This window comes from Meriones unguiculatus, chromosome 1, assembly GCF_030254825.1.
Source record: "Meriones unguiculatus strain TT.TT164.6M chromosome 1, Bangor_MerUng_6.1, whole genome shotgun sequence".
In the NCBI taxonomy this organism is placed as follows: Eukaryota; Metazoa; Chordata; class Mammalia; order Rodentia; family Muridae; genus Meriones; species Meriones unguiculatus.
In genome coordinates, this window is record NC_083349.1 from 45,618,184 (window position 1) to 45,644,063 (window position 25,880).

Below are 25,880 nucleotides of genomic sequence, written 5' to 3' on the forward strand. Positions count from 1 at the left end.
AGTGGCTTGAACAAGGATGAGACCTCAAAGCCCGCCTCCACAGTGACACACTTCCTCCAACAAGGCCATACTCTTAAGAGTGCCACTAGCTGTGGGCCAAGCATTCAAACACATGGGTCTATGGGGCTATTTCTATTCAGACCACCACAGGACATCATTCTGAATCTCACTTTTGACATACTCTTGGGTTTACTGAAGTTATACTAAAGATGAGAGTTAATCTTTTAAACTTATAAATCTATTTGAATTAGTGTAACTTTAGCTTCACTAGTTCATGAAAGCCATGCTTATATATAGCTCTGTTCACTAGTACACGAAAGCCATGCTTATATAGAGCTCTGCTCCTCCATCCTGTTCTTTACTGAACGTATGTCTCTATACATTATATACCCACCAACAGAATTATTGCCGTGTTGATTTGTCTTAAAGTCAGCTGGGGTGAAACAGGAGTTGCAGTGAAAACAAACAATAAAAAGGTTTGGGAGGGATGGCTCCCCGTGTAAAGCACTGGCTGTAACCGTGTGAGGACCAGAAACTATACAACCAGAGCTCATGTTTTATGTGTATGTGTAAGTTCACACATACCTGTGTGTGCACCAGGAGTGTGCTTGGTGTCCTTCAAGGCCGCAGGAGGATGTGAGATCCCCTAGACCTGGAGTTGTAGTGGTTGTAAGCCCCTGGTACAGGTCTTTCCCAGGAGCAGGAGGTGTGTCTAGCTCCAGGTGATCAGCTCTTTTTTTAAAAATGTTTTGTATGCATTTGAAAATTGTGTGTTCTATGCTTGGCAGGTATATTATTCTCAGATAGTTTAGAATTTATATATATATATATAAATTGACCAGGCTCTGAGAGATTTTGAAATGTGCTGCTTATTTTCATTCTGACAGGTTTTGCTTCATATAATTTGAATAAGTCTTATTAGTTGCATATAAGTTTCATTTATCATTCTTCAGTTTTTCTGTTGACTTGAACCCTACTCCCATTTTTTAGACAATGTTTTTCTTAAAGTTTAGTTTATTGACTTACCAGGTTTCTTTTCATTTTAGTTTGGATAGTATGTAATATTTCCTTCTTTTCAAATTCCAATATGTGTCCTTATAGTTAATCTTTTATAAGTAACACAAAATCTTAAAATCCAGAGTAATAGACTGTTATGGTTTTAATTACATTTCATATAATTGCTAATATACTATCTTGGTATTTGTTCCTCTTGTTTTTAATTTGTTTCCTTTTTTCCTGTTTTGAACAAGAATTTTCATTTATTTGATCTTGTGTATCAGATATTTTGATAAAGTGTTTGTAAACTTCACTTGATTGTTACTCTAAGGAACATTTTGGCTTATTGACAATCTTATACTAGTAGAAATTTTCCAGCCAACTCAAGAACATTGTAGTAGCTTCCCTCCATTCTTTTTTATTCTCTGTATTATTGGCAGACTTTACTGCTCTATACACTCTAAACAATACTAGGTACTTATATTATTGTTGACTTAAATACTTCCCCAGTCCTCCAGGTCTGTGCATTGCCATGACAAAACACCACAGCCAAGGCAACTTACCAAAAAAAGCATTTACTTTGGAGCTCACAGTTCCAGATGGTTAGAGTACATGGCCATCATGGCAGCAGGCAGGCATGGTGCTGGAGCGTTAGCTGAGAGCATGCTGATGCACAAGGAGGCCCAGAGAGCTGACAACAGGGCCACACTTCAAAGCACTCAAGTAGATGAACTCATAAAAGCCATTCATATTCATACCACTGCACTCAGCTTCTGTGGTTTTACTGGAAAACTATCTGCTGAGTTTTAAATTTTGCCTTTGAAGGTAGCATGCTTGATTTCCTGGCTTACTCTTCCCTCACCACTGAAAATATTCATTCATTTGTCATCTTCAGGTATTTAACTCTGGTGCACCTATTGGTTGTTTTTATTTTCTTTTCCTCTGGGTCCATTTAATTTGTAAGTTAATGTCCCTCTTTTAGCTTTGGGAAATTCTTGCCCATAATATCTTAAATTAAAGGTCATTTTGTTCCATTTCTTGGGTCTGACCTGCCTTTTATATATGCAGTTGAGTTTTTCCCATTCTGTCACTCTTGTTCCTAGTTTGCATATCTAATATGCATGTAAAATGTGTCTTTGTGCCCATTGTTTTTCTATGCTCTTAAATCTACCTCTTGGTGGGGATGTCAGCATCACTTTGGAGCTTATTAGAAATTCAGAATCTAAGGCTTCTTTTCAAAACCCACTGAGAAATAATCTGTAGTTTAACACATCTTTCAAGTTATTTTTACATACATTAAAGTTAGACTTAGTTAGGAAAAACAACAACTAGAAAACTTTTGATTTTGGATCTTATAAACCCCAGTTAAGGTATATGTCTGGAATCTTTACAGTGGATCTTACATATGTAGGATTTGCTAAGTACTTTAATAATATTATTGCTTTTATTATTCCCATGAGTCAGTTTTCATGTCCTAATTGTACAACTGTTGAAACAAAAAGGCCTAGAGAGAGTCTCATATACGTAACTCTTTAGCACATAGCTGAGCTCAGACTTAATTCATATCTGACTATGCTCACACTGAATAATTATATCACCTTTTCCCAATCTGAAACCCTTATTTTTTTGATTGTTTGTTTTGGAGACAGGCCCTCTATGTATTCCTGGAATTCAGAGACATCAGCCTACTTCTGTCTCCCAAGAGCTGGAATTAAAGGTATATGTCTGGCTCAAAATGCAGCTATTTTGAGGAGAAAGCATACTATTAAAAATTATGCTAGGACATTAGACATAAACCAGAATTTACTTGGTCCAACTAGGCTGTATGCCTATGGTATCTGCAACTGCTATGTTACATAATTTGCTTTCCTCTGAATATGTTTGTGCTCCAGAAGCATATAAAGGTGATAAACACACGCTTCCATGTTTGCACATATTATGGCTTCTGCCTGGAGTAACATAGCTAAAGCCAGAGTTGCCTTCAGCTTAGGGATCATGTTTCAGAAAGCTTTCTTGAAGTTTTTACTCTACTTGCCCCTTGATAACTTTAATCTCTCTTCTGTGCTTTGTTTCCTGTGTTCTTCATTATAGCCACACTTGTTGGATTTTTTTCCATGTCACTTTTGTTTTTTGGAGAAAGCATCATGAAATTGCTCAGGAAGACCTGAGGTTTCTGTGTAGGCAAGGTAGGTTTGCAGTCTTCATGCCTCAGGCTCCAGAGTAGCTGGGGTTGTATAGGATTGTACAGCCACACACAGTTCATCTTTCTGTGTTCAACTCTTGCTGTGTACCTATTGTCAGTGTTGATGGAATGATGGTTAGTGTTTCTTTGGAATGAGGAACTGAATCATAGTTTGGGTAAGCCATCTGATAATGACTTTGGCGGGGGACACACTGAAGTTATTTTGATAAAACTTAAAAGAATTTAGATTTGGCATATGAGAAAAAGAGTCTCAAGTATATTGGCACATTCCTATAATCTTAGCACCAAAGAAATTGAAGTAAGAAGGTTCTAAGTTCAAGGCCAGCCTGGGCTATATAACAAGACCCTGCTTCAAAAAAAAAAAAAAAATCTTGGAATTAGGAAGATGGTTCGTTGTGTAAAGTGCTTGCTGGAAAGTTTGAGGCTCCCAGTTCAGTTGTGTAGATGATGTAAAAGGTGGACGTGGAAATGTGTTCCTGTCACTCCCGGAGCTGGGTCGGGCAGAAACAGGCAGACCCCAGAGGTTTGCTGGTCAGCCAGCGCAGCCAAAATGGTGAGCCTCAGGTTCAGCGAGAAGCACTGCATGAAGCCAGTGGAGAGGATCAGATGCCTAAAGTCAGCTTCTGGCCTCCAAACAGGTCCGTGCACAGGCAAGCACCCCCTCTCCCCACAAACATACACGTAAAAGCACACCCACACCGCAAACACATGATCTTAATGATTAGTGAGTATGAGTTAGCTTTTTGCATTTTGTGTAAGTGCCTTGTTTGAAAAATCATGGCATTGTTTTATTCCTCAAGAACTCATGAGGTAGGAACAGACATTAAAATTATATTTGGATGTTTACATTTAAAACAAATGCTAGTTTTAAGATAGATTTTCTTTTCAGTGTTTTTCTGTGTAAACATCAAGTGTCTTATGCCTCTTCTTGGACAATTTCATCTCTCACTAGGCCTAACGTATCTAAAACATTGAGTTTACAAAGCATGGGGGCTGCACATCATATGTTTGTTTACATTATAATTCAGAACAGTAGAAAAATTAGTTATAAAGCAGCAACAAAATAATTTTGTGGTTGGGGGTCACCACAGCAAGAGGAACCAAAAAATCTGGGCCCAGGGGTCTTTTCTGAGACTGATACTCCAACCAAGGACCATGCATGGAGATAACCTAGAACGCCTGCACAGATATAGGCCCACGGCAGCTCAGTGTCCAAATGGGTTCCCTAGTAAGGTGAACAGGGACTGTCTCTGACATGAACTGATTGGCCAGCTCTTTGATCACCTCCCCCTGAGGGGGGTGCAGCCTTACCAGGACACAGAGGAAGACAATGCTGCCAGTCCTGATGAGACTTGATAGGCTAGGGTTAGATGGAAGGGGAGGAGGACCTCCTCTATCATGAGCTGGGGGAGGGGCATAGGTGGAGAAGAAGATTGGGATGGGATGAGGGAGGGGGCTACAGCTGGGATACAAAGTGAATACATTGTAATAAGTAAATAATTATATGAAACATAAAAAAAATATAAGCTCACCCTTGTTCAACTGAGTTCTAAGCTGGCTGGTTCAACTCGGCTGTTCTGGCTCAAACTCCTCTCCTAGCTAACTTAACTCCGTTGGGCTTTTCTCTTAGCCCTCAATTGCTCTGCTCGGCCTCAAACCAACTCCAGAAATCTGCTCTAATCTCCTGGCTCTTTCTCATTCTCTGGCTCGTGTCTTCACCTGTGTCTAGCTTGTTTTGCCTGCATGTATGTATATGATGTGCATGCCTGGTGCTCAGTGAGTCAGGAGAGGGCATCTGATCCCCTGGAACTTGAGTTATGGATGGTTGTATGCCGCTGTAGGAGCTAGAAACTGAACCCACGTCCTCAACAATAGCAACAAGCTCTCTTAACTGCTGAGCCATCTCTCCAGCACTTGTTAAACCCTTAAATATTTCATTTATTTAATGTTTCTTCTTTTTAATGTGTGTGTGTGTGTTGCCCAGTGTTAGTGCTGGCCACTATCTTGGGTCTTTTGCAAGCACAGTATGCACTCTTAACTGATGAGCTAGCTCTCTAGTTCTTCATCCTTTGTGTGCATCTTAACATAGCTGCCCCATAGTGTTTCTTATTTTTCTGGTACTTAAAGTTGGACTTAAGATCTCACGCATCCACCACTGAGCTCTGTTCCTACTTTGTCAAGTATTAGAAGGGATGCTGGTGTGGTGGGACACGCTGTAATCCCTCAAGTTGGCAGTGCAGGCCAGAGCATGAGGTCAGCTTCAGCTGCATACGGAGTTTGAGGTCAGCTTGGACAACATAAGATCCTGTTGCAAAAAGGAAAAAAGGGCAGAAAAAGTATTTGGGACCAGTGAGATAGCTTAGTTGGTTTTTACATTTTAAACTTAAATAGTGCAACAGCTAATTATTAGCATAGTGTGTAAAACTTTCCATTTTAATATGAAAATGTTTCATTCTTTTAAAAGTACCTTTAAAAAGTATTCATTCTTTTAAAAGTGGCTTATTATCTCAGTGATTTGATAATCACTCTCAATTAACATATACACATACTCACTTGTGCATACTCACCCAATTAATTTTTTTCCCAGGGTTAAGAGGAACTTGGAAACTCTTTGGAAGACAGTTAAAAGCTGGATAAAATGTATTTTTATCCCCATGCAAGAATACCAGCAGTCTTATTTTTAAAACTATAGAGTTCTTTGATTAAAAACTTGGTTTTGAGCTGCTACCGAAGTTTCTGCTGACTGTAAGAGCTGCCACTCTGACGGGTCATGTGTTGTGTAAATGTCCTGCTGGCCATCTGCAGTCAGCCCCTTATTGCTTCACTTCTGGGTATCAAGTCATGGCAGATTATGCACATTATGTAAATGCTCTGCTAGCTCCCTACAATCAGTCCCTCTTGTGCTTCGTTTCTAGGTATTACGCCTGTGTATCATAATATGTTTGCATTAATGAGTGAGACAGAAAGGATCTGGTATCCACCCAACCATGTCTTCCATGCAGATGAGACAACCCGGCATAACGTCCTCTACAGAATAAGGTACTTTCTGACACCAAGTGATTTGTGTATAAATGAAAGGCAAAGGGAGAGACATTGTTGCCTCTGTAATGTGGTAACTATCATGTTTTCTTCTGTTGGGAGGCCATTTCATGACTTGTGGTTACAATTAAGGATTAAAATAATAATAATAATAAAAAAGATGAAAATGGCTTGTGAAAAACCCTTAGTGTCTGGAATATTGCCAGTTCCCAGAAAATGTGATTCATGCACTGTAAGATGCTTTCTTTAACACTTTTCTTTACAAATACGTTTTTAAAGTTGAAAGTATTTTGTTTGTAAGTTAATTTATTTAGTAATTTATGGCAGTATGCAAAGTCTATTAATATTCACAAATAAAAACCGAGAACTTTTTCTGTATAAAAGATTAACAAAGAAATAATTTCGGTCTTACAAACAGCTGTAATTCTCCAAGCACCTATATGTTATTTAATTTTCTTATGACTTATTGAAATATTAAGAATTCCTGTAAAATAAAAATAATCTGATGTGACATATTACTCATACTTACTCATAGTCTTGCAGCTTTGGAAAAGCATCATAGTTCAAACTCTGACCTAGTCTCCTTCATAACCTGCCTTCTCACCACCTTGTACGGACCTCATTAAAGTGATAATATGTGTAGTATTCATGTTCATCATTTGATGGTCTTATTTATTTATTTTTATTTGTTGAGACAGGAGCTCATGAATCCCAGACTTTCTCTGGACTGACTGTCTAACCAAGGATGACATTAAACTTAAACTGGTCTTCCTGCCTCTGACTCCTGGTGGCTCTGAGATCACAGGCACGGGCCACCACACCCGTTTGGTTTTGCTGGAAATCAAACCCAGGGTGTCACACATGCTAGGCAGGGTTACTCGATGAATTCTTAATACTTTTTCATATTTCATTACTTACTTTCTTCTCCTTACTCTGTGTTAAATGTGTAGATGCGTGCATTTTAGTTTTCTGTTTTCAAGGTAAAATTTTTATTGAGTTTAAGCATCATTTTTATGTAAAATGGTGGGTAAGACAATGTTAGCAAAAGAGTTCAGTGTCTAAATGGTGAACATACGAAAGGCAGTGGAAGGGCTGGCGGGGCAGCTCCGCGGGTTAAGAGCGCTGGCTGTTCTTTCTACAGGACCCAGGTTGCATCTACATGGCAGCTCACAAATGTCTGTAGTTTCAGTTCCAGGAAATCTGAAGCCCTCTTCTGGCCCATATACAAAATTTTAAAAGAAAAAAAAAAAGCAATGGCATTCTTATATACAGGTGGCCAGTTGTAACAAAGTAATGAAGCTTTCATGAAACAATTTTAAAGCTTTAACTATTTGGGAATAATCTGAATAAGAAACAATATGGGTGTCAGAGTTTGCTTTCTACTGCTGTGATAAAGATCATGACCAAAAGCAACCTGGGGGAGGAAAGGGTTTAGTTTATCCCAGAACTTAACTGTCCATCCTAAAGGGAAGTTGGGGCAGGAACTTAAAGGAGGAATCAGAAGTCAGGAACTGATGCAGAGGCCATGGAGAAACCCTGCTTACTGGCTTATATCCCCATGACTTGCTCAGATAACTTTTCAGTACAACCTAGATTCGCCTGCCCAAGAGTGGTGCCACCCACAGTGGGCTGGGCCCTTCTTCATGGATCACTAATTGAAATTATTTGACTACAGACCAATCTTATGGAGGCAATTCCTTCACGGACATTTTCTTTCCCATATAACTTTAGCTTGTGTTAAGTTGACACAAAGCCTAACTAGCACAGTGGGTAAATTTGAAAAATATGAGGAGTGAGAAGATAATAGAACTATCCTTGAGTATTCATGGTATACTGAGCCTCCTTGGATCAAAATTTCATCATGTTCAAGGCCAAGGACTTGAGTAAATGGTTGGCATGCAAATAGCTAATAGGCATTTGAAAAGATATTCAATGTTATGAGTCCCGTGAGGAATGTAAATCAGATGCATGATAGGTTAACAACCAGTCCGCTAAGATGGCAAAAGCAAGAAGGCGGAGAGTAAGAAATGATGGAAATTATTTGTACTAATTAGCTCACACATTGTCAGTGAGAAAAGGCACTGGTTCTGTCACTGTGGAGAAATGCTGGCCATTCCCCCAAAGTAAAGACAGTCTTACTCACATGCATCCACAAAAACACTGTTCGCAGAATGTTATTCAAAGTAGCATAAAACGGAAACAACTCAAATGGTTTTCAAGTGATGATGGATAAACAAGATGGTACATCATACAACCCAGTATTGCTTCATTAGAAGAAAGGAATAATGTAGATGAAACTCAAAAAATGTTATGCTACGTAAAGGAAGTTGGGTAAAAAGACAATAAATCAGAGTCATTATTTTGCATATGAAATGAGTAAAACTGAATTTGTAAAGGCAATAGCTTGTAGTTAGGGGTTAACAGGCTGGCCTACTTGGGTGTGATTGCTAATGGCTGTGGAGAAAGAATAAAATGTAAAGTTAAATTGTAAGGCTACCACATTGGCAACACCCTGAATACTGCAAGCCACTAACCACTCTAAATGTGCCAGCTTTATGTAGCTGTATTACGTCTCAAAGATTGTGCCTTCGAAAGTGAATGTACTTAATTTTTCTTAAGATAAATTAAGATAAATTTTAATGTTCATTTTCGTAAAAGAAGAAATTATTTGTACAGTAGATGCATTTTCAGGTACCTCTATTAATGTTACTGGACTTAAGATTTTTGCTGGCTTTTATATCTACATTTCTCTGGTTTCCTTTGATTGCTTTCCTTTTATATGCTATTATGTATTGCACCAAAGTGGGCTGTATGTTGCTTTTACAGTTACTTGTGTTTCATTTGCTGCTGCTGCCGTTCGATCCTTTGCTTATTTGTCTATTTATGGAGAGAAAGCTGTATTCTGGGCAGCGCGGATAATCCTAAACGCGTCTCTTGCCGCAGCTTCCTGGGTGTTGGGACTGGAGATGTGCTCCACTCTGCTTTCCTGTGCTTCTCGTACTTTCTGCTTACATTGTTATCATGTTACTAGACATAAGTCCTTTTCTTCACAACCTGTGTTCAGCTCTGCTATTTTTGTTTTCTAGCAAAGCATTACTAACTTATAGTGTGTTGAGGGGGTTTGAATGACTTTGGTTTGTGCTTGAACTTTGGAGGCTGACAGAATGTTTTAACTGTCTTTCAGGTTTTACTTTCCTCACTGGTATTGCAGTGGCAGCAACAGAACCTATAGATTCGGAGTGTCTCGTGGGGCTGAAGCTCCTCTTCTGGATGACTCTGTCATGTCTTACCTTTTTGCTCAGGTAGAATTATACTAATCTTTTTTGTATGTGCATTAAACTAGCATTTTTCCTATGTAGTATATATATTAAGTAGGGTCAGTAAGCTTCATGTGGGAAGGTTGCAGCTCTAACTTATGCACCAGGTACAGAGAGAGAAAGAGATAGTCTATTTGATAATACTTTTTGATCTTACGATTTGCAGATGTGTTTTTATAATGATTCCTTGAATTGACCCTTTTGAAATCACTTTCTTTTTCTTTTATGATTTAGGTTATTTTAAGGATTTTGAAAAAAGTAGAATAAATTTAATAACAGTTCGTGTCGCCATTAGAAGCTAAACTTCTTTAGAGGTTTTGAAAACTAAATTTTGGATAATTTCAGGCTTGAATGATAGGCAGAATGGAACAAAGGAAGTAACATAGAAAGTGAGCTGTGCGAGTTAGCAGAGTGCTCATGGACGGCTGGGCACGCGTTGACACCTAGAGTGGCCACACACTCCTAGGACACACTTTTGTAGTGCTATTTTTCCTAATGCATTCTTCTCCGTTATCTTGAATTATCCACAGTAATTGAAATATTTTCTTACTAAATTATTTTATTTTCATGGGCTGCTAAAATAGCATGAACAGAAATTAGAAGAGCAAAGGTAATGAGTTCCCTTGGGTATCTATCCTAGTGTGTCAGGTTAAGACCTCTGATCAGACTTGTTAGCACAAGGGAAGAGCAGCCCAGAGCTTCACAGCTCACATTTTCAAAACAAAAAATTGAAAAATAATTCTCTTGGGGGATGTGGAGCCATCCAGTTTTTTCATTATGGTAAAATGTACATGATAAAAAATTAAAAGTGTACCATTTTTAAATATATAGCTGTTTATTAAGCATATTCACATGACCTCACAAACATAACTGCCGTCCATCTCTAGATTAGTGTTCATCTTCACACCCTTAAACAGAACAGACTTAGAGTGTCATCTAGTTCTTATATCAGGTCCTCATTATCATCTATCTGAGCCACATATTTTGAGCACAGTTTCTTTTCTCTTAAGCGCATCTACTGTTCTAACTATCCCAGCAGGAAAGAGACATGGCAAGACAAACTTGTTGAAAAAAGAAACAAACAAAAGTGAAACAAAACAAAGCAACACAAAAACTTCTCCTGTGTCATTATCAGTATCAAGTCATTGAAGATTCCTTCAAGTCTGGTCCAGGCAGACTACTCGTTTCTATCTCTGAGGGTGCCCCGTACTTTCCTTTTGGCTCATTCCTTCTGTTTTTTTGCCCTGGTTTGTTTCCAACAACAATGTCTTTGGTATTTAAAAAAAAAAAAATCACATGAAGATTGAAATCTTCCGTGAAAGCTTTCCCTTATTCCCATCGCGCACAGTTTTAACTGTCTCTAGGCCCACAGCAGCTGCTGTGTGATATGTCATGTTCTCTTACCTGGCATTGTAGGGGTCTGTTTTTATGTTTGGCTTCCAAGAAAAGTGTTTCTTTGATGGATTGTGAACACAGTCTATGTTTATTTATATTCCACACAAACTCTAGTATCATACCTTCAGTATAAACTGAAATCTGTACATTTGATTAATTAATATTTATTTTAGTTTACACATTTTTATGTTTTTAAGATAAAACTTCAGGGTCAGTAAGTGAGGTTGCACCCCATTAACTCCAGTACTTGGGAGGCAGAGGCAGGTGTATCTCTAAGAGTTTAAGGCCAGAGTTTGGTCTACAGAGCAAGTTTCAGGACATCCAGGGCTACACAGACAACAAACAAACAACCCCACACACAAACCTGAAATCTCACAGTGAATCCTATTTAAATCAGTTTCTGTTTGTACTTGAACATTCACTAATATTTTGTGGTGAAATGATTTTTCAAAAGAGGCGGAAGTTGGTTTAATGACTTTAAAATGCATATTTCTAGAAGTTAATTTATAGTATATAACATAATTAAATGTAGTAGTGAAGCCTGAGACATTTCCTTATAAATTCATGTTTTTCAGTGGCGGCATGATTTTGTACATGGATGGATAAAAGTACCTGTAACTCATGAAACGCAGGAAGAATGTCTTGGGATGGCAGTGCTAGACATGATGAGGATAGCTAAAGAACAAGATCAGACCCCACTGGCTGTCTATAACTCCGTCAGGTAATTTCCTTTTGTAAAGACTTGGACACTTTCATATAATTTACTTGTTTTCCTGCGTTTGCCCACACATTTTGATATTATAGTAAAAATGGTGGGTTGTGGAGATGGCTCAGCGGGTAAAAGTACTTACTGAGTACTGACAGAGTCCTGAGTTCATATTCCTAGAAGCCAGATAAAAGCTGTAACTGGGGTGTTGGGTAGGTGAAGACAGATCCTGAGTGTTGCTGACCACCATTCCAGTCAACACAGTGAGACAGGTCCAGGTTCAGTAAGAGGCCCTGTCTCCTGAAACAATGAGAGCCAGAGAGATGGCTCAGCAGGTGAAGGTGCTTGCCACTCCAGCCTCAAGACCCGAGTTTGATCCCTGAAGCCCACATCAAGGTGGAAGGAGAAAACTGAGTCCACAGAGTTGTCTCTGACCTCCAGGCAAGTTCTGTGGCAGTGGGCCCCATATATATTATGCACATTCCTACAATACTATTAAATAACATTTTAAAATAGGGTCTGGAGACATGGCTCAGCGGATATGAACACTGGGTCCTTTCCCAGTGGACCCAGGTGTGATTACCCACATAGTAGCTCACCACCAATTTTAATCCTAGTTCAAGGCTATCTGATGCTCCCTTCTGGCCTTTGTAGGCACTGCATGCATGTATTGCACAAATATATGTGCAGGTAAAACACCAGAGTACAAAGAATAATAAAATATTTTAAATTAAAAATAAACTAGGTGGGAAGTGATAAGAACACCTTGCCTTCTGGCCTCCCCTTGAGGATGCATGGCGAGAAACCAGAAACCCAGGTGAACCCTTTTGCATGTACTGCGCACATTCGGAAATTGAAAAAGAATTGTGGGGGCAAACGTGAAAACTGTGGGCGCACGCTGTGAGAAGGAATCGAGTTTTATAGTGCAGAATGTCACAGGTGTCCATTATTTCATTCACTTGTTCTGAAAAAAACAAACTAGGTGAGTTCAGAGAAATGGAAGAATGCTTAAAGGGATAATAGTCTGTGGCTAGTTCTTATATTGTGCAAATGATCTGAAGCAATATTTTTCAAATTATGGTTCATGATTTACACATATCAGATTTCTGTCTGGCATACAATCCGGAAGTTTTAGATTCTGAGTGTGAGGGGAAGCCTGCACAGTGATGTTTACACAAGGGATCTGAACTCCGCGTTCTTGATACTTCCTGCATACTGCATTTTGAGAATCATCAACTCTTACAGAACAGCCCTAGTGGCTAAAAATGTCTACCTAAAAATCCACATACATGTTATCATGTATTTCCATATTACATACTTAATAAAATATTACATACTTAATTAAGCCTGAGGATGTGGAGCGGTCACACTCCCTCCAGTAAGTCCTCCTTGCTGGATGATCTCAGAGCAGTCCCATATCTAGTTTGTAGATCAGCTTTTTTGTTTTCTTCCTTGGTCTGTAGTATTCTTGCATTGTTTTTAGATATCTTGTTAGGCATTGACACAGGAAGTAGGCTGTAAAAGTCTAATTTCAAGAACTTACTTAGAAATCTAAATGATTAAATCTAAAGGAAAAGAAAAAATTCTACTTCCCACCAAGGGCGTGGTTATTAAAACGGAAGGGAGAAGGCTCAGTGGGTTAGCATGAGTACCCTCCTGTGTAGAACCCAAGTTTGTATCCTAGCGCCTCCTGTCAAGATGACAACTCTTTGTAACTCCAGCTCCTGAGGATCCAACACGCTGTTCTGGACTTTGGGCAGTTGCACTCACATGGCATACAGACACACATGCATATACAAATAAATAAATCTTAAAAAATATAAACCGAGGGCTGGAGATGTGGCTCAGCAGTGAAGAGTACTTGATGCTCTTGCAAAGGACGCAGGTTTGAGTCCCAGCACTCAAATGGTGGTGCACAGCCATCCACAACCCCAGTTCCCAGGGATCCAACAGAGACATACATGGTGCACACATGTGCGCGCAGGCAAAACATGAACATAATGCAAAAATAAAGAAACATAATAATTTTTAAATGTTGCAGATACTCTTAGATACTAGCTTTACATATTAGTTATCTCTTCACTTACTCAGTATTATTATTGAACACTTGGCTATGTTCCAGGTAATAGTGGTACAAACTTGAAGGAAGACTACCTTAGAAGTTGTTGATAGAAACAGAAGAAATTGAAGGAAGCAGTTACACAGAAGCTTTGAGCCGCTGAAAGTGAATGCTGCAACCATAAAGCTATTGCTGGACTTTTTTTTTCCCCTGAGAGGATACCCCCTCTTTTGAGAACATGATCTTAACAAAGTTTGGCACATGTTCCTGATAAGATCGTGGTTTCTTGAGGTCATGCTATCTATGGTTTTCCTTCATGTATTAGGTAGTGTCCTAAACCCAATAAATAATAATTATTATTTGGTTTCTTGAGATAAGATCTCAAGATGGTTTTAAAGTCACTATGTAGACAAAAAAGACCTTACCCTTGCAGTCCTCCTACCCATACTTCCCCGTGCTAGGACTTTAGGCGTATGAGACTGTGCCTAGTGGTATATAATTATTCTCTTGATTCTCTTCAACCCACTCACATAATGAGGCTATAAACCTATCCACATTTTTATCACTTTTCAGTTTTTATTAGTGTTTATTAACTGTACAAAATAATGGGTTGCCTTTTCTTTTTTTGAGTTCTTTTTTTAAATTTTTATTAACTACAGTTTATTCACTTTGTTTCCCCCCTCTACCTCCCTCCCTCTTCCCCTCCCAATCCCACCCTCCCTCTTTTCCACCCATGTCCCTCTCCCAGTCCACTGAAAAGGGAGGTCCTCCTCTCCTTCCCTCTGATCCTAGTCTATCAGGTCTCATCAGGAGTGGCTGCATTGTCTTCTTCTGTGGCCTGGTAAGGCTGCTCCCCCCTCGGGGGCAGGGGTTCAAACAGAAGGCCAATCAGTTCATGTCAGAGACAGTCCTATCCCCATTACTATGGAGGCCACTTAGATACTGAACTGCCATAGGCTACCTCTATGCAGGGGTTTCAGGCCATCTCCATGAGTGGTCCTTGGCTGGAGTATCAATTTCAGAAAAGACCCCTGTGCCTGGACTTTTAGGCTCTGTCGCTGTCCTTGTGGAGCTCCTGTCCTCTCCAGGTCTTACTATCTCCCACTTCTTTCATAAGATTCCCTGTATACTGCCCAAGGTTTGGCTATGAGGGACATCTGGGTTGTTTGCACATTCTGGTTATTATGAATAAAGCTGCTATGAACATGGTTGAGCAAATACTCTTGTTGTATACTTGACCATATTTTGGATATATGCCTAGGAGTGGTATAGTTTGATCTTGAGGTAGCACTATTCCTAATTTTCTGAGAAAGCACCAGATTGGGCCCCGGGGTCTTTTCTGAGACTGATACTCCAAACAAGGACCATGCATGCATGGAGATAACCTAAAACCCCTGCACAGAACATGACAGCTTAGTGTTCAAGTGGGTTTCCTAGTAAGGGGAACAGGGGCTGTCTCTGACTTGAACTCAGTGGCTAGCTTTTTGATCACCTCCCCCTGAGGTGGGGGTAGCCTTGCCAGGCCATAGAGGAAGACAATGCAGCCAGTCCTGATGAGACCTGATAGACTAGGGTCAGATAGAAGGGGAGGAGGACCTCCCCTATCAGTGGACTAGGGGAGGGCCAGAGGGGGAGAAGGAGGAGGGAGCTACAGCTGGGATACAAAATGAATAAAGTAATTAATAATAAACAAACAAACAAATAAAAAAGGAAAGAAAAATTGAGTGCTTGATGGATCCTATTGGAAACTGGTAATTAGGAACCTAGACCATAACCCAGTTGTCCTGTAAAATATCTTTCTCCAGCAAGTGTGACTACTTGACCTCACAACTTTGAGAGCTCCACAAGGGGTCTTGTATGAAGTGGGAAAAATTATAAGCAATGATACACTGCTAATACCAGTTCTAAAAAGTACAAGAAAAGTCTGAATTTAAAAATCTTGGCTTATGTTCATGGTACATCTATAATATGCCCCATCAAGGCCAATTTCAAGATAACAACATGATGTGGAGTGAGGAGCTGGCCGCTCTTCACCACTCACATTTGATAAGTGTAAGCACCCTCAAAGGCACAGACAGTGGTAAGCCCACATAGCAGTTTAAGAATAATTGTTATGAGTTTTGAGTGTTTATTGCCTACGTCTTTAATACAACATTTAATTATAAAATTACATAACTGGGAATTTTAATGACTATTTAGTAGTCAATTAAGAATCCTTTAAAATAATGGGCAGTCCTCCTAAGACAGCCCTAGAATTTCACTGGCCCAGGGTCTTGTAGGTGATATTATGAAGTGGCACTCACAATATGCGGAGAACAGAGGGTGGAACTCCTAACTCCTCTCTAGCACAAATACCAGAAACTTTCCTGGAGTAAGTAAGAGCTAGCCAGTTAAGAGACGGATGCTAGGAATAAAGACTAGCATGGCAAAGCGTAGGAATTTTATTTAGCTGTACTTTAGAAACAAAGCTATCTTCTCAAGGGCATTGTACATAGAAATGAAACTATGGAAGAATCACAGCATTTCCAAAAGGAATTGTTTTGATTAGAAAGAAATTATTAGGAATTATTGAAGCTCACAAAAATAATGCAGATATTAAAGTATGCTCATATAACAAGCAATGTCTAACCAAATATGGCTGTTGTCAGAATTCAGATAAAATTTGGAGTATAGCATTATAGGAAATGTTTGTAGCACAGAGCAATAAGTGTCAAAACTTATAAATCATCTCAGGCATCTAAAAACCTTTAGAGACTCCATTATTATCTAGACTGAGCACTCATTTCACTAGGGGAAGAAAATTAATATGGCATATTCTAAACTCTGTTGTCACTCAGAGAGTGTTTCAAATAATACACATTTTCACATTTAATTATATAGCTGATAAGTCAGATATATATCAGATGGTGGTTATGTCAAACATGCTTATTGTAAAGAAACATAGGAACTAATCTCCCAATTTTGTTTTGCTTTATTTTCCATGTCCTCGGTATTCCTAGCTACAAGACATTCTTACCCAAGTGTGTTCGAGCAAAGATCCAAGACTATCATATTTTAACACGGAAGCGAATAAGGTACAGATTTCGCAGATTCATTCAGCAGTTCAGCCAATGTAAAGCCACTGCTAGAAACCTGAAACTTAAATATCTTATAAACCTGGAAACCCTGCAGTCTGCCTTCTACACAGAGCAATTTGAAGTAAAAGAATCTGCAAGAGGTTCTTCAGGTGAGGAGATTTTTGCAACCATTATAATAACTGGAAACGGTGGAATTCAGTGGTCAAGAGGGAGACATAAGGAAAGTGAGACTCTGACAGAACAGGTAATCCTTAATGATACATTCTTGTTCTTTGTTGTATTAAGTAGAATGCCGTAAAAGCAAAATAATTTGTTATTTTAATATATTCTTTACTTTCTCCACTGAGAAATTTTATTTGTGTAAAGCCATCAAAGTTGTAACTATAGTTTGTGTCACAATTTTATTAAATGTTTTAATTTTTGTGATAAAATAATTAGTAATGACGTTCTTAGAGTTTCATGAAGCATTGCACTCTCTTTGTGGTTTTAAGTTAACTTTGTTACCTTTATCCTTTCACTATTATTGAAATTGAAGTATAATCATAAAGCTAATTAAATGAAAAACTTTAATTGAGTTTGATAATATAATTAAGTTTATTATATTTGCATTGCAACATTTAAATTTGTTCACATGTATCACTCATAAATGGTTTGAGAGATTTAATGTTATCATATTCTTTTACCACAGTTGATAATTCTTCAGTTTTCTGACAATTGTTCTTTTTAATATTAATTGGGTTAAGTTCTAAAAAAATGTTCTCAATGTTTGACTTGTTTTAAGTAAAAACAAGATACTTAAACGTAGTCTTAGGAATCATATTTAAGAGAATTAATTAATCTAATGCCTACACATTGTTATTAGTATCCATTTAAAGAATTTTAAGTGACTATCATCACCTTCTCAAGCCTTGTTTGAAATGGCACTGTAACTTTCTAAATGCTCTTGATTACAGGATTTACAGTTATATTGTGATTTTCCTGATATCATTGATGTCAGTATTAAACAAGCAAACCAGGAATGCTCAAATGAAAGTAGAATTGTAACTGTTCATAAGCAAGATGGTAAAATTTTGGTAAGTTTGTATTATGCATTAGTAATGGTTACACTTTAGAATTTTCGAAGTATTTTAAAGTCTTAGTACTAAAGTTACTTAGGTATTTTGGTTATAGTTATAAGTATGCTCTGTGAAATACTACCAAAGCAAATGTTTTTTTGAATGCAGACTTTTGTATCACTGTGAACACTGTCTTTTTACAGATATTTATGCATACTATATTTTTACTAATTTTTAAAATTAAAAGCCCAGTCACTTCTACTCTCTTTTGCTAAGTCTGAGTTGTACTTAATTCCTTCTTGTTTAGACTTTAAGCAGTATGTGGGATTGGATGAGAGGTGGGCAGGCAGGAGGAGACACATTATCCTATGTTATAGGATAATATTAATTATCCTAGATCAATATTAATATATTAGTATAGCCTATATTAACATTAATAAAATATTAGCATGTTCTATATTAATAATATAATAGTAGTAGCCTTGGAATCATCATTTTTTTCTTACGTTGAATCCACTGGTGTTGTGAATCCTATATTTGTCTTGTTTTTCTATTTGTATCAACTGTTGTACCTGTTGGTAATCTCCTGGAGATCATGGCAATTTAGAAATTAATTTGGAATTTTTGTTTTTACTTAGTTTTGTGTTTTATTTTGATTATCCTGGAACTCTTTCTGTAAACGAGGCTAGCCTCAAACTCACAGAGATGTGCCTGCCTCTGCCTCCTGAGTGCTGAGATTAAAGGCCTGTGCCATTGTGCCTAGTTTAGGAGGTATTTTTATCATTTTGGATTTCCTTACCCAAGAACATAGTTTATTTTCTGTGTATTCAGGTACTATGTTACATTGTACAAGAATATTTTAAAACTTATAAAGATCACTTTCATTTTTTTTGGTTAAGTTTTACTCAGCATAATACATTTTCGTACTGCCATAAATGGGGCTTTATTTTTAAATTATTCAATCACAATGATTATTTTGATATATGGAAAATAAGTAGTCTTTAATATGAGTACGTGCTTTTCCATTAAATAAAGTAGCACGTTTTTGGCTGAATATATGTTCATATATATTTATTTTAATAAAAATCACAGCATAATTTCATATCCTAACATTTTAGTTTCTAGCACATGTATTTTTAGCCTGAGCAGAATATGAAAATAAATGTTCGTATGTATAATTAATCTCAGCCTTTATGTAGGGTAGACTTCTAATTGAGTCTGTCGGGGTCACTGAAGGTCATTAAGTTATGGATGGTGAGTGACTAGCTGGGAGGCAGCTGAGCTGTGTTTGGGAGGGTCTGAGTGTCAGACAGAAGGACCCATCAGATGGGGCTGGCTAACCAGAAGTTAGAAGAGATGCTTGAACAACGTGGAGGAAACTAACCTGCAGCAGAGTGTGGAGACTTCTGACCTTTGCACTTACTGGTTTTAATTCCGTGGTTTCCTTTTATTTTCTGATTAGGAAATAGAACTTAGCTCGTTGAAAGAAGCCTTGTCGTTGGTGTCACTAATTGACGGGTACTACCGACTAACTGCAGACGCGCACCATTACCTCTGTAAAGAGGTAGCGCCTCCCTCCGTGCTTGAAAACATACACAGCAACTGCCACGGCCCGATTTCGTGAGTAATGCTGAATTTAAAAGTGCACTTCTAGGGGACTGGCTCAGTAGGCAAGGGTAAGGTCCTGAGTTTGAATCCAGGCACTCATGTGAAAAACTGGACATAGCTGTATGCCTGTGACTCTAACACTGGGCACAGAGACAGGCACATCCTGAGAGCTTTCGGGCCAGCCAGTGACAGCTTCTGGTTCCCTGAGAAGAGAGAGAGTTAGACAGGAGGGCACTCCACGTGGTCCTGGTCTCCAGAGAGAGACATTTTCCAGAGGGAAATGTTGCACAGTCGCACAGTCAGCCCTTACCTGAAGGTTCACTTCATGGTGTGACCTGCTGCACATCCAAAATAGTACAGAGTTGTCTCTGCCTCGGGCTGTACTCAGTGTTCAGTCACTGGCCCTGAAAGCAAACAGAACCCCCTCCTGCTTATGTTTTATTAACTTTGAAATACTGGTAAGGAATCATAGTGCTAAATTTGAAACTTGACATTATTTTTGAGTAGTCTAACCTCTGCTGAAGCTTAAACACAAAATGTGTATATACCTATGTTTCTAGGTCAGAACGGTGCAGGGGAACTTTCCACAGTGCTGAAAAGGTTCGGTGTTTGGACATTCTAATTAAATATAGTTTGGATTTTATATTTAATTTTATTTTAATTTCTTCACCTTTATATGCCTACCCAGGGCTAAGAATTACTGCTCTAATTTGCTTTCTGTTGCTGAGCAGAAAGGGAACTTGAGGTGAAGAGGGTTTTTATTGGCTTACACTTCAGGCCACAGTGCATCATGAGGAAGTAGAGAGGGAAGCAGAAACCACAAGGAAACCCTGCTTCCTGGCCTGCTCTCCTTGCTTACGCACAGCTTGCCTTCTTAGATAAACCAGGCCCTGCCTAAGGAAAGCGCCACACTGAGCAGGCTGCACCCTCCCACATCCGTTAACAATCAGGATAATATCCCAGGCATGGCCACAGGCCAGTCTTGCTTGAGGCTCCCTGTTCCCAGGTGACTCTTGATTGTTTCAATTGACAATAACACCTGACCAGGACAACTGCCATAGGACTCACACCTCTGCAGACTTTACGATTTTCATGTACGTTACATCTTGCTTTCAAGTGCTGAATCTTTAAATTTTATGCACATAGTAATATATATATTTTTTGTACATAGCAAATTTTAAGACTAGTATTTTCCAGTAACTGCGGGTCTTCTGCTATATTTCTTATGTTTTATATACAGAAAGATAATTTTGTATTTGTACTACTGTAGCAGAAGAGACATGAGAAATATTTTATAATATACTGTCGTCACTGTGAAATGAAGTTTTATCGAAGTATGTTTTTTAATTAATTAATTTTGTAATTAGAAAGCAGAAGATTAAAATAAATGAATTTTCTTTGTGGTTTTAGTGTTTTATGGTGTCTTAAAAATAATATAATTATCCCTTGAATTGGTTTGAGCTCATTACAAAATTACTTGATACATTGATTTCTTTCTCTTGAAAAAATTTGTAAATATATATAGTAGGGGAGTCTTCTGAAAATTGTACCCTTTTGTCATAGTCACACATGCATGCTACATTCACACTATCTCTTAACTTCTAGAATGGATTTTGCTATTAGTAAGCTAAAAAAGGCAGGCAACCAGACTGGACTGTATGTACTTCGATGTAGCCCGAAGGACTTTAACAAGTATTTTCTGACCTTTGCTGTTGAGGTGAGTGTGTCACATTTATTAGTAACATTTGTATAATCTGTATTTCTCCATCATGAAGTATTTCATTTTTAATACTCAGAACTATAGTTCTTGATATGGTAACTGGCATAATAATGCTTAGCATACCTTAATACGCGACAAAATAAACAATCCACAGTTACTATAATGTATAAATGACTCTAGTGTCTTTTTATCTGACGTTCATTTTATTTATTTTTTGATGTTTGAGTATTTACCATGCGTCAAGTCGTATTTCACCAAGTCTACTCAAGTCGGCTCACAAAAAACCAGCACATTTACCAAATTTTGTAGAGGAAAAGGGGTGAAAACATTTCTGATTACTAGAAATGTTACTAACTGGAACACAGCAGCACAACAGAAATGTGATCAACGGTACTTCTAGCTAGTATTGTGTGTTTAAATGAGAGTTCAACGGACCCTCCCTGTTAAACGCATGTGAACTTGGATCTCGTTCAAGATTGTGTATCTAGAAAACATATGTAAGGCAGCCACATGGTCTAAGTCTTGAGAGGATCTGCAGCAGCATTCCGATTTATTTTACTTTTTGAAAATGCGGAAAGTACAGATGTTCAGTCGTTTTACTAAAAGCAGTTCTGTTGTGCTCAGCACGTGTAGAGGAGAAACCATGTAAACATACAGGAGCATCTCCTCCTTTACCATTCCATCAGCTGACGAGGCCAGCTTCAGAGCTCTTCTCATAGCGGAGGACTGTTACGTCAGATCAGCAACTCAGGATGCACAAATCTTTATTTATCACACATGACATTATTAGAGAACTAGGATATCCTCTAATGTATTTTCTAGTTATCACATGTGCCCAATACATATGATATTATTAGAGAATCCTTATTAGGAATTAGAGAACATATTACATAAACCTATGTTTCAGGAACTTATTGGAAAATGGAGTTTAAAGTATATTAAAAATACTCAATAAAGCCTTGTGATTAGTATAGACAAAATAACCAATATCAAAATAAAAGATCTTATTTATTCAGAGAGATCTTTTAGAATACAAAAAAACATGAGATTGCCTTGAGGGATTAACAGATATTTTATCAGTGACTCAAAGTAGGATGAATAAAGTAACGGAAAGCAGGTCAAATTGTTAAGCTGAACAAAGTAGTTTATAGTTTATTACATAAGACATTACATAAGACATATTGGAGATAATTATAAAAATAAAATAGTAAACAATGGAGTGCCTGTTTATTTTCTTGTGGGCCGGAGTTAATCCTGTTAGGTAGGGCCTCACCAATAAAGTACTCACTGAAGTGGATCCAGGAATGGGTACGGTCACAGCGGGCCGTGTGTCGCTGGGCAGGACAGAGGTGGAGCCAGCCGATCTTCAGAGGCCGGTGTGTTGCCCAGTGTTCGACAGGGGCAAGCTGTGGCAGATGGTGGCGTCACTTCTGATCCCTTCCGGTGAAATCTGTCACTGAACTCTTCTGGAGGGCACGGCACTGCGGTGAGATGCCTTCCTGAGAGAGTGCTTTAGGATTTAGCTCTTAAATGTCTAAATCTTCTGCTGGGTGTTTTTATGATCTCCTTTTGGCTGAATAATCTGCACGATTACCATTGTGATTCTTTTTCTCTCCTTATTTTTATAACTAAACTTACATAGCGAGAAAATGTCATCGAATATAAGCACTGTTTGATTACAAAGAATGAGAATGCGGAGTACAACCTCAGTGGGACTAAGAGGAGCTTCAGCAGCCTCAGGGACCTCTTGAATTGCTACCAGACGGAGACCGTGCGCTCAGACAGCATCATCTTCCAGTTTACCAAGTGCTGCCCCCCGAAGCCCAAAGGTAACGGAGCCCTCCCGTTACCTCAGAGTGCCAGGCCCGGGCTGCGCGTGCTGGCGGTGGTTGGAAGAGAAGTAGGCAAAAGGCCGTGCTGAAGGAAAGCAAGTTCGTTTTCTAGTGGGCTTTGGCACACACGGCCTGCAAGGGACTGGAAGCTACGTTCTAAGATGCTATTTTAAAGATAATTGCTTGGAACTTGTGAGCAATTCCCTTCCAAAATTCCAAACTTTCAAATTTTACTACCAAATTTCTGTGTGTTTTAAGTCAATACTTTCATATGTTTTAAGGATTTTAGTTTCTTGTTTTTAAAATAAAATAGCAAGATTGGAAATCTCTTAGAATAACTCCTTTAAAATTCTCAGATCACTTTCCCCTCATGGGGTGCAGCCTTACCAGGCCACAGAGGAAGACAAAGCAGCCTGTCCTGATGAGATCTAGGGTCAGAACGAAGGGGAGGAAGACCTCCCTTATCAGTGGAGTTGGGGAGGGGCATGGGAGGAAAAGAAGGAGGGAGTGTGGGATTGGGAGGGGAGGAGGATGGGGGCTACAGGTGAGATACAAAGTGAATAAACTAATTAATAAAATAAATAAATTTTAAAAAATAAAATGATTTTTGCATGCAAAAAAAAGCGATTGTAAGTTTGAATGTGTTTCTTAGCTGGTAAGAGTATATCAACAGAGTTGAAAAATAAGACTCCTGAAATCACTAAGCAGCTATTTAGAGTTCCTTATACAGAGATCACACTCATGTCACTTATGTGTTGAGCAGTTCATAACTTCGCTATGCTTTGATTATATACAGACTCATCCATATGTGAAACATAGATATGTTGTGTTTTTCCCTCAGATAAATCGAACCTCCTGGTCTTCAGAACAAATGGTATTTCTGATGTTCAGATCTCACCAACTTTACAGAGGCATAATAATGTGAACCAAATGGTGTTTCACAAAATCAGTAATGAAGATTTGATATTTGTAAGCCATTAAGTCTTGACAATTGTCTTCTTTCTGTCCTTTTAAAGCAATGTCTTTTAAATTTTTTTTACCTGTTACCATGTTATGTTTGACATATTGTAATATAGCATTATAAAATATTACTTGAATTTTAAGATACATATATTTATTCAATTTTTAAAATTCATAAATCTCAGAAGATACACCAATCTTATAGCAGAAATTAGCAAATTAATTAATGGAGTTATATTCTCTTTTCAGAAATTTTAAATGTTCCTTTGGAAATTTTAAAAATTAAAGATCTTCTACAAAAGAACCTGTCTTGGTTCCCACATACACATACCAGTGAGGAGAATTTGGTAGATTATCTTTAAAGAACTGAAAAGAAAATAGGATGCAAGAGGTGATGTTTTGACTACGATGTATTCCAGGAGAGGGCTAGGTGTTAGTCCTTTCATCATAGAGGTTAAAGTGAAAAGCAGAGGGCTTGATCCGAGGTTTGTTCAAGGGCAGGAATGAAGAGTGAGAACAACCTCTGAATAGAGCGAGGACCTGCAAGGGTATGCGTCCAGTGTATAGGATGTGAACTTTTACCTACTAGTGAGAGGAGAAGAACATTAATATTGTCTGTTTTAATTGACTTAGTGAGCAAAAAAAAAAAAAAGGAGTTGATAAATTTTTTGCATTTAGGCTTTATTATATTACTTATGTGATCTGAGAAACACTAAGCCAGGAGTTAAAGACAATACCAAAGATGCTTTGGAGAAACACTTGCAGACTTTTTGAAAAACACTCTGATTCGGGAATAGAATTCCAGAACTTGGGGAGAGAAGCAGGCACATCAGGAGTTCCAGGCCATTCTTAGCTACATATAGAGTGGAGGCTACTCTAGGCTGTATGAGGCCTTGTCTTAAAAAAGAAAAACCCAAAACAACCAAAAAGGAATCAAAGAAAGAGAAATGTTCTCGTACCTCAGGCTGTCCAGGATTCCCATAGATAAAACTACTCTAAGCATGAGCTTTTAATTAAGAAATTGAAACATTCAGTGAAATTATCCAGGATTAAGTAGAGCTCAATAACCAAATAAATCAAACCAAATAAACATCAAATTAAACTTCTAATAATTTCATATAAATTTCAAGTAGAGACCATAAAATGTTGGTATCTTTAAAAAGGAGTTGAAAACACTAAAATGAAAACATTTAAGATGCATTACTTGGGCTGAAGAGATGGCTCAGAGGTTAAGAGTACTGGCTGCTCTTCTAGAGGTCCTGAGTTCAATTCCCAGCAACTACATGGTGGCTCACAACTTTATAATAAGATCTGGTGCCCTCCTCTGCCCTGCAGGAAGAACACTGTATACATAATCAATAAACAAATCTTAAAAAAAAAAGATGCTTTACTTAAAAAGTAAAAATCCAGGGAAAAAGGAGTACATATGAAAAATCTACTCTTGTGCTTGCCACTACGCTGATAGACAGTTTAGAAAGCAGATTATTCCTCAGCACTGCAGTGGGAGGGGGTGAATTAGAGGGCAGAGCTGATGTGGCTCCCATGATAAGGAACTGTGCTATGCACAGAGTCCTGACTGTAGTCACAGACCTCAAGTTTAACAGCAAACCTCAGGGTTTTAAAATTAAGTATATTGGCCTATGCCCATCGCTTCTGTCCTCAGGAGGGTGGGGGTAGGTGGTTTGAGGCAGCTTGGGATGCAATAGTGAATTCCTGGCCAGCCTCAGCCTCAGAAAGTGAGAGGCCAGCCGAGGAAGAGAGGGGTAGAGAGTTAGGGACACAGAGAGAGGGGCAGAGAGAGAGAGAGAGAGAGAGGGCGGAATTGGAGAGGAAGAGGAATGGCAGGGGGGTAAGGCATTAGTTTTGACATATCACGGAAGCCAGAGCAGCCAGGGAGCTTGAGTGTTAGAGGG

General features: G+C 38.4%; 1 protein-coding gene across 1 annotated transcript in view; it reads left to right on the forward strand.

Moving 5' to 3' along the window:
- Jak2 (Janus kinase 2) overlaps positions 1 to 25,880 on the forward strand; it is a 63,413-nt gene that overhangs the window by 16,361 nt on the left and 21,172 nt on the right. Inside the window, exons 4-12 of the mRNA XM_021634233.2 lie at positions 6,115 to 6,238; positions 9,423 to 9,540; positions 11,526 to 11,671; positions 16,715 to 17,036; positions 17,746 to 17,865; positions 19,310 to 19,467; positions 21,061 to 21,172; positions 22,818 to 23,004; positions 23,849 to 23,976. Coding sequence (XP_021489908.1) covers positions 6,115 to 6,238; positions 9,423 to 9,540; positions 11,526 to 11,671; positions 16,715 to 17,036; positions 17,746 to 17,865; positions 19,310 to 19,467; positions 21,061 to 21,172; positions 22,818 to 23,004; positions 23,849 to 23,976 — 1,415 coding nt within the window. The remainder of the gene's footprint in view (positions 1 to 6,114; positions 6,239 to 9,422; positions 9,541 to 11,525; positions 11,672 to 16,714; positions 17,037 to 17,745; positions 17,866 to 19,309; positions 19,468 to 21,060; positions 21,173 to 22,817; positions 23,005 to 23,848; positions 23,977 to 25,880) is intronic.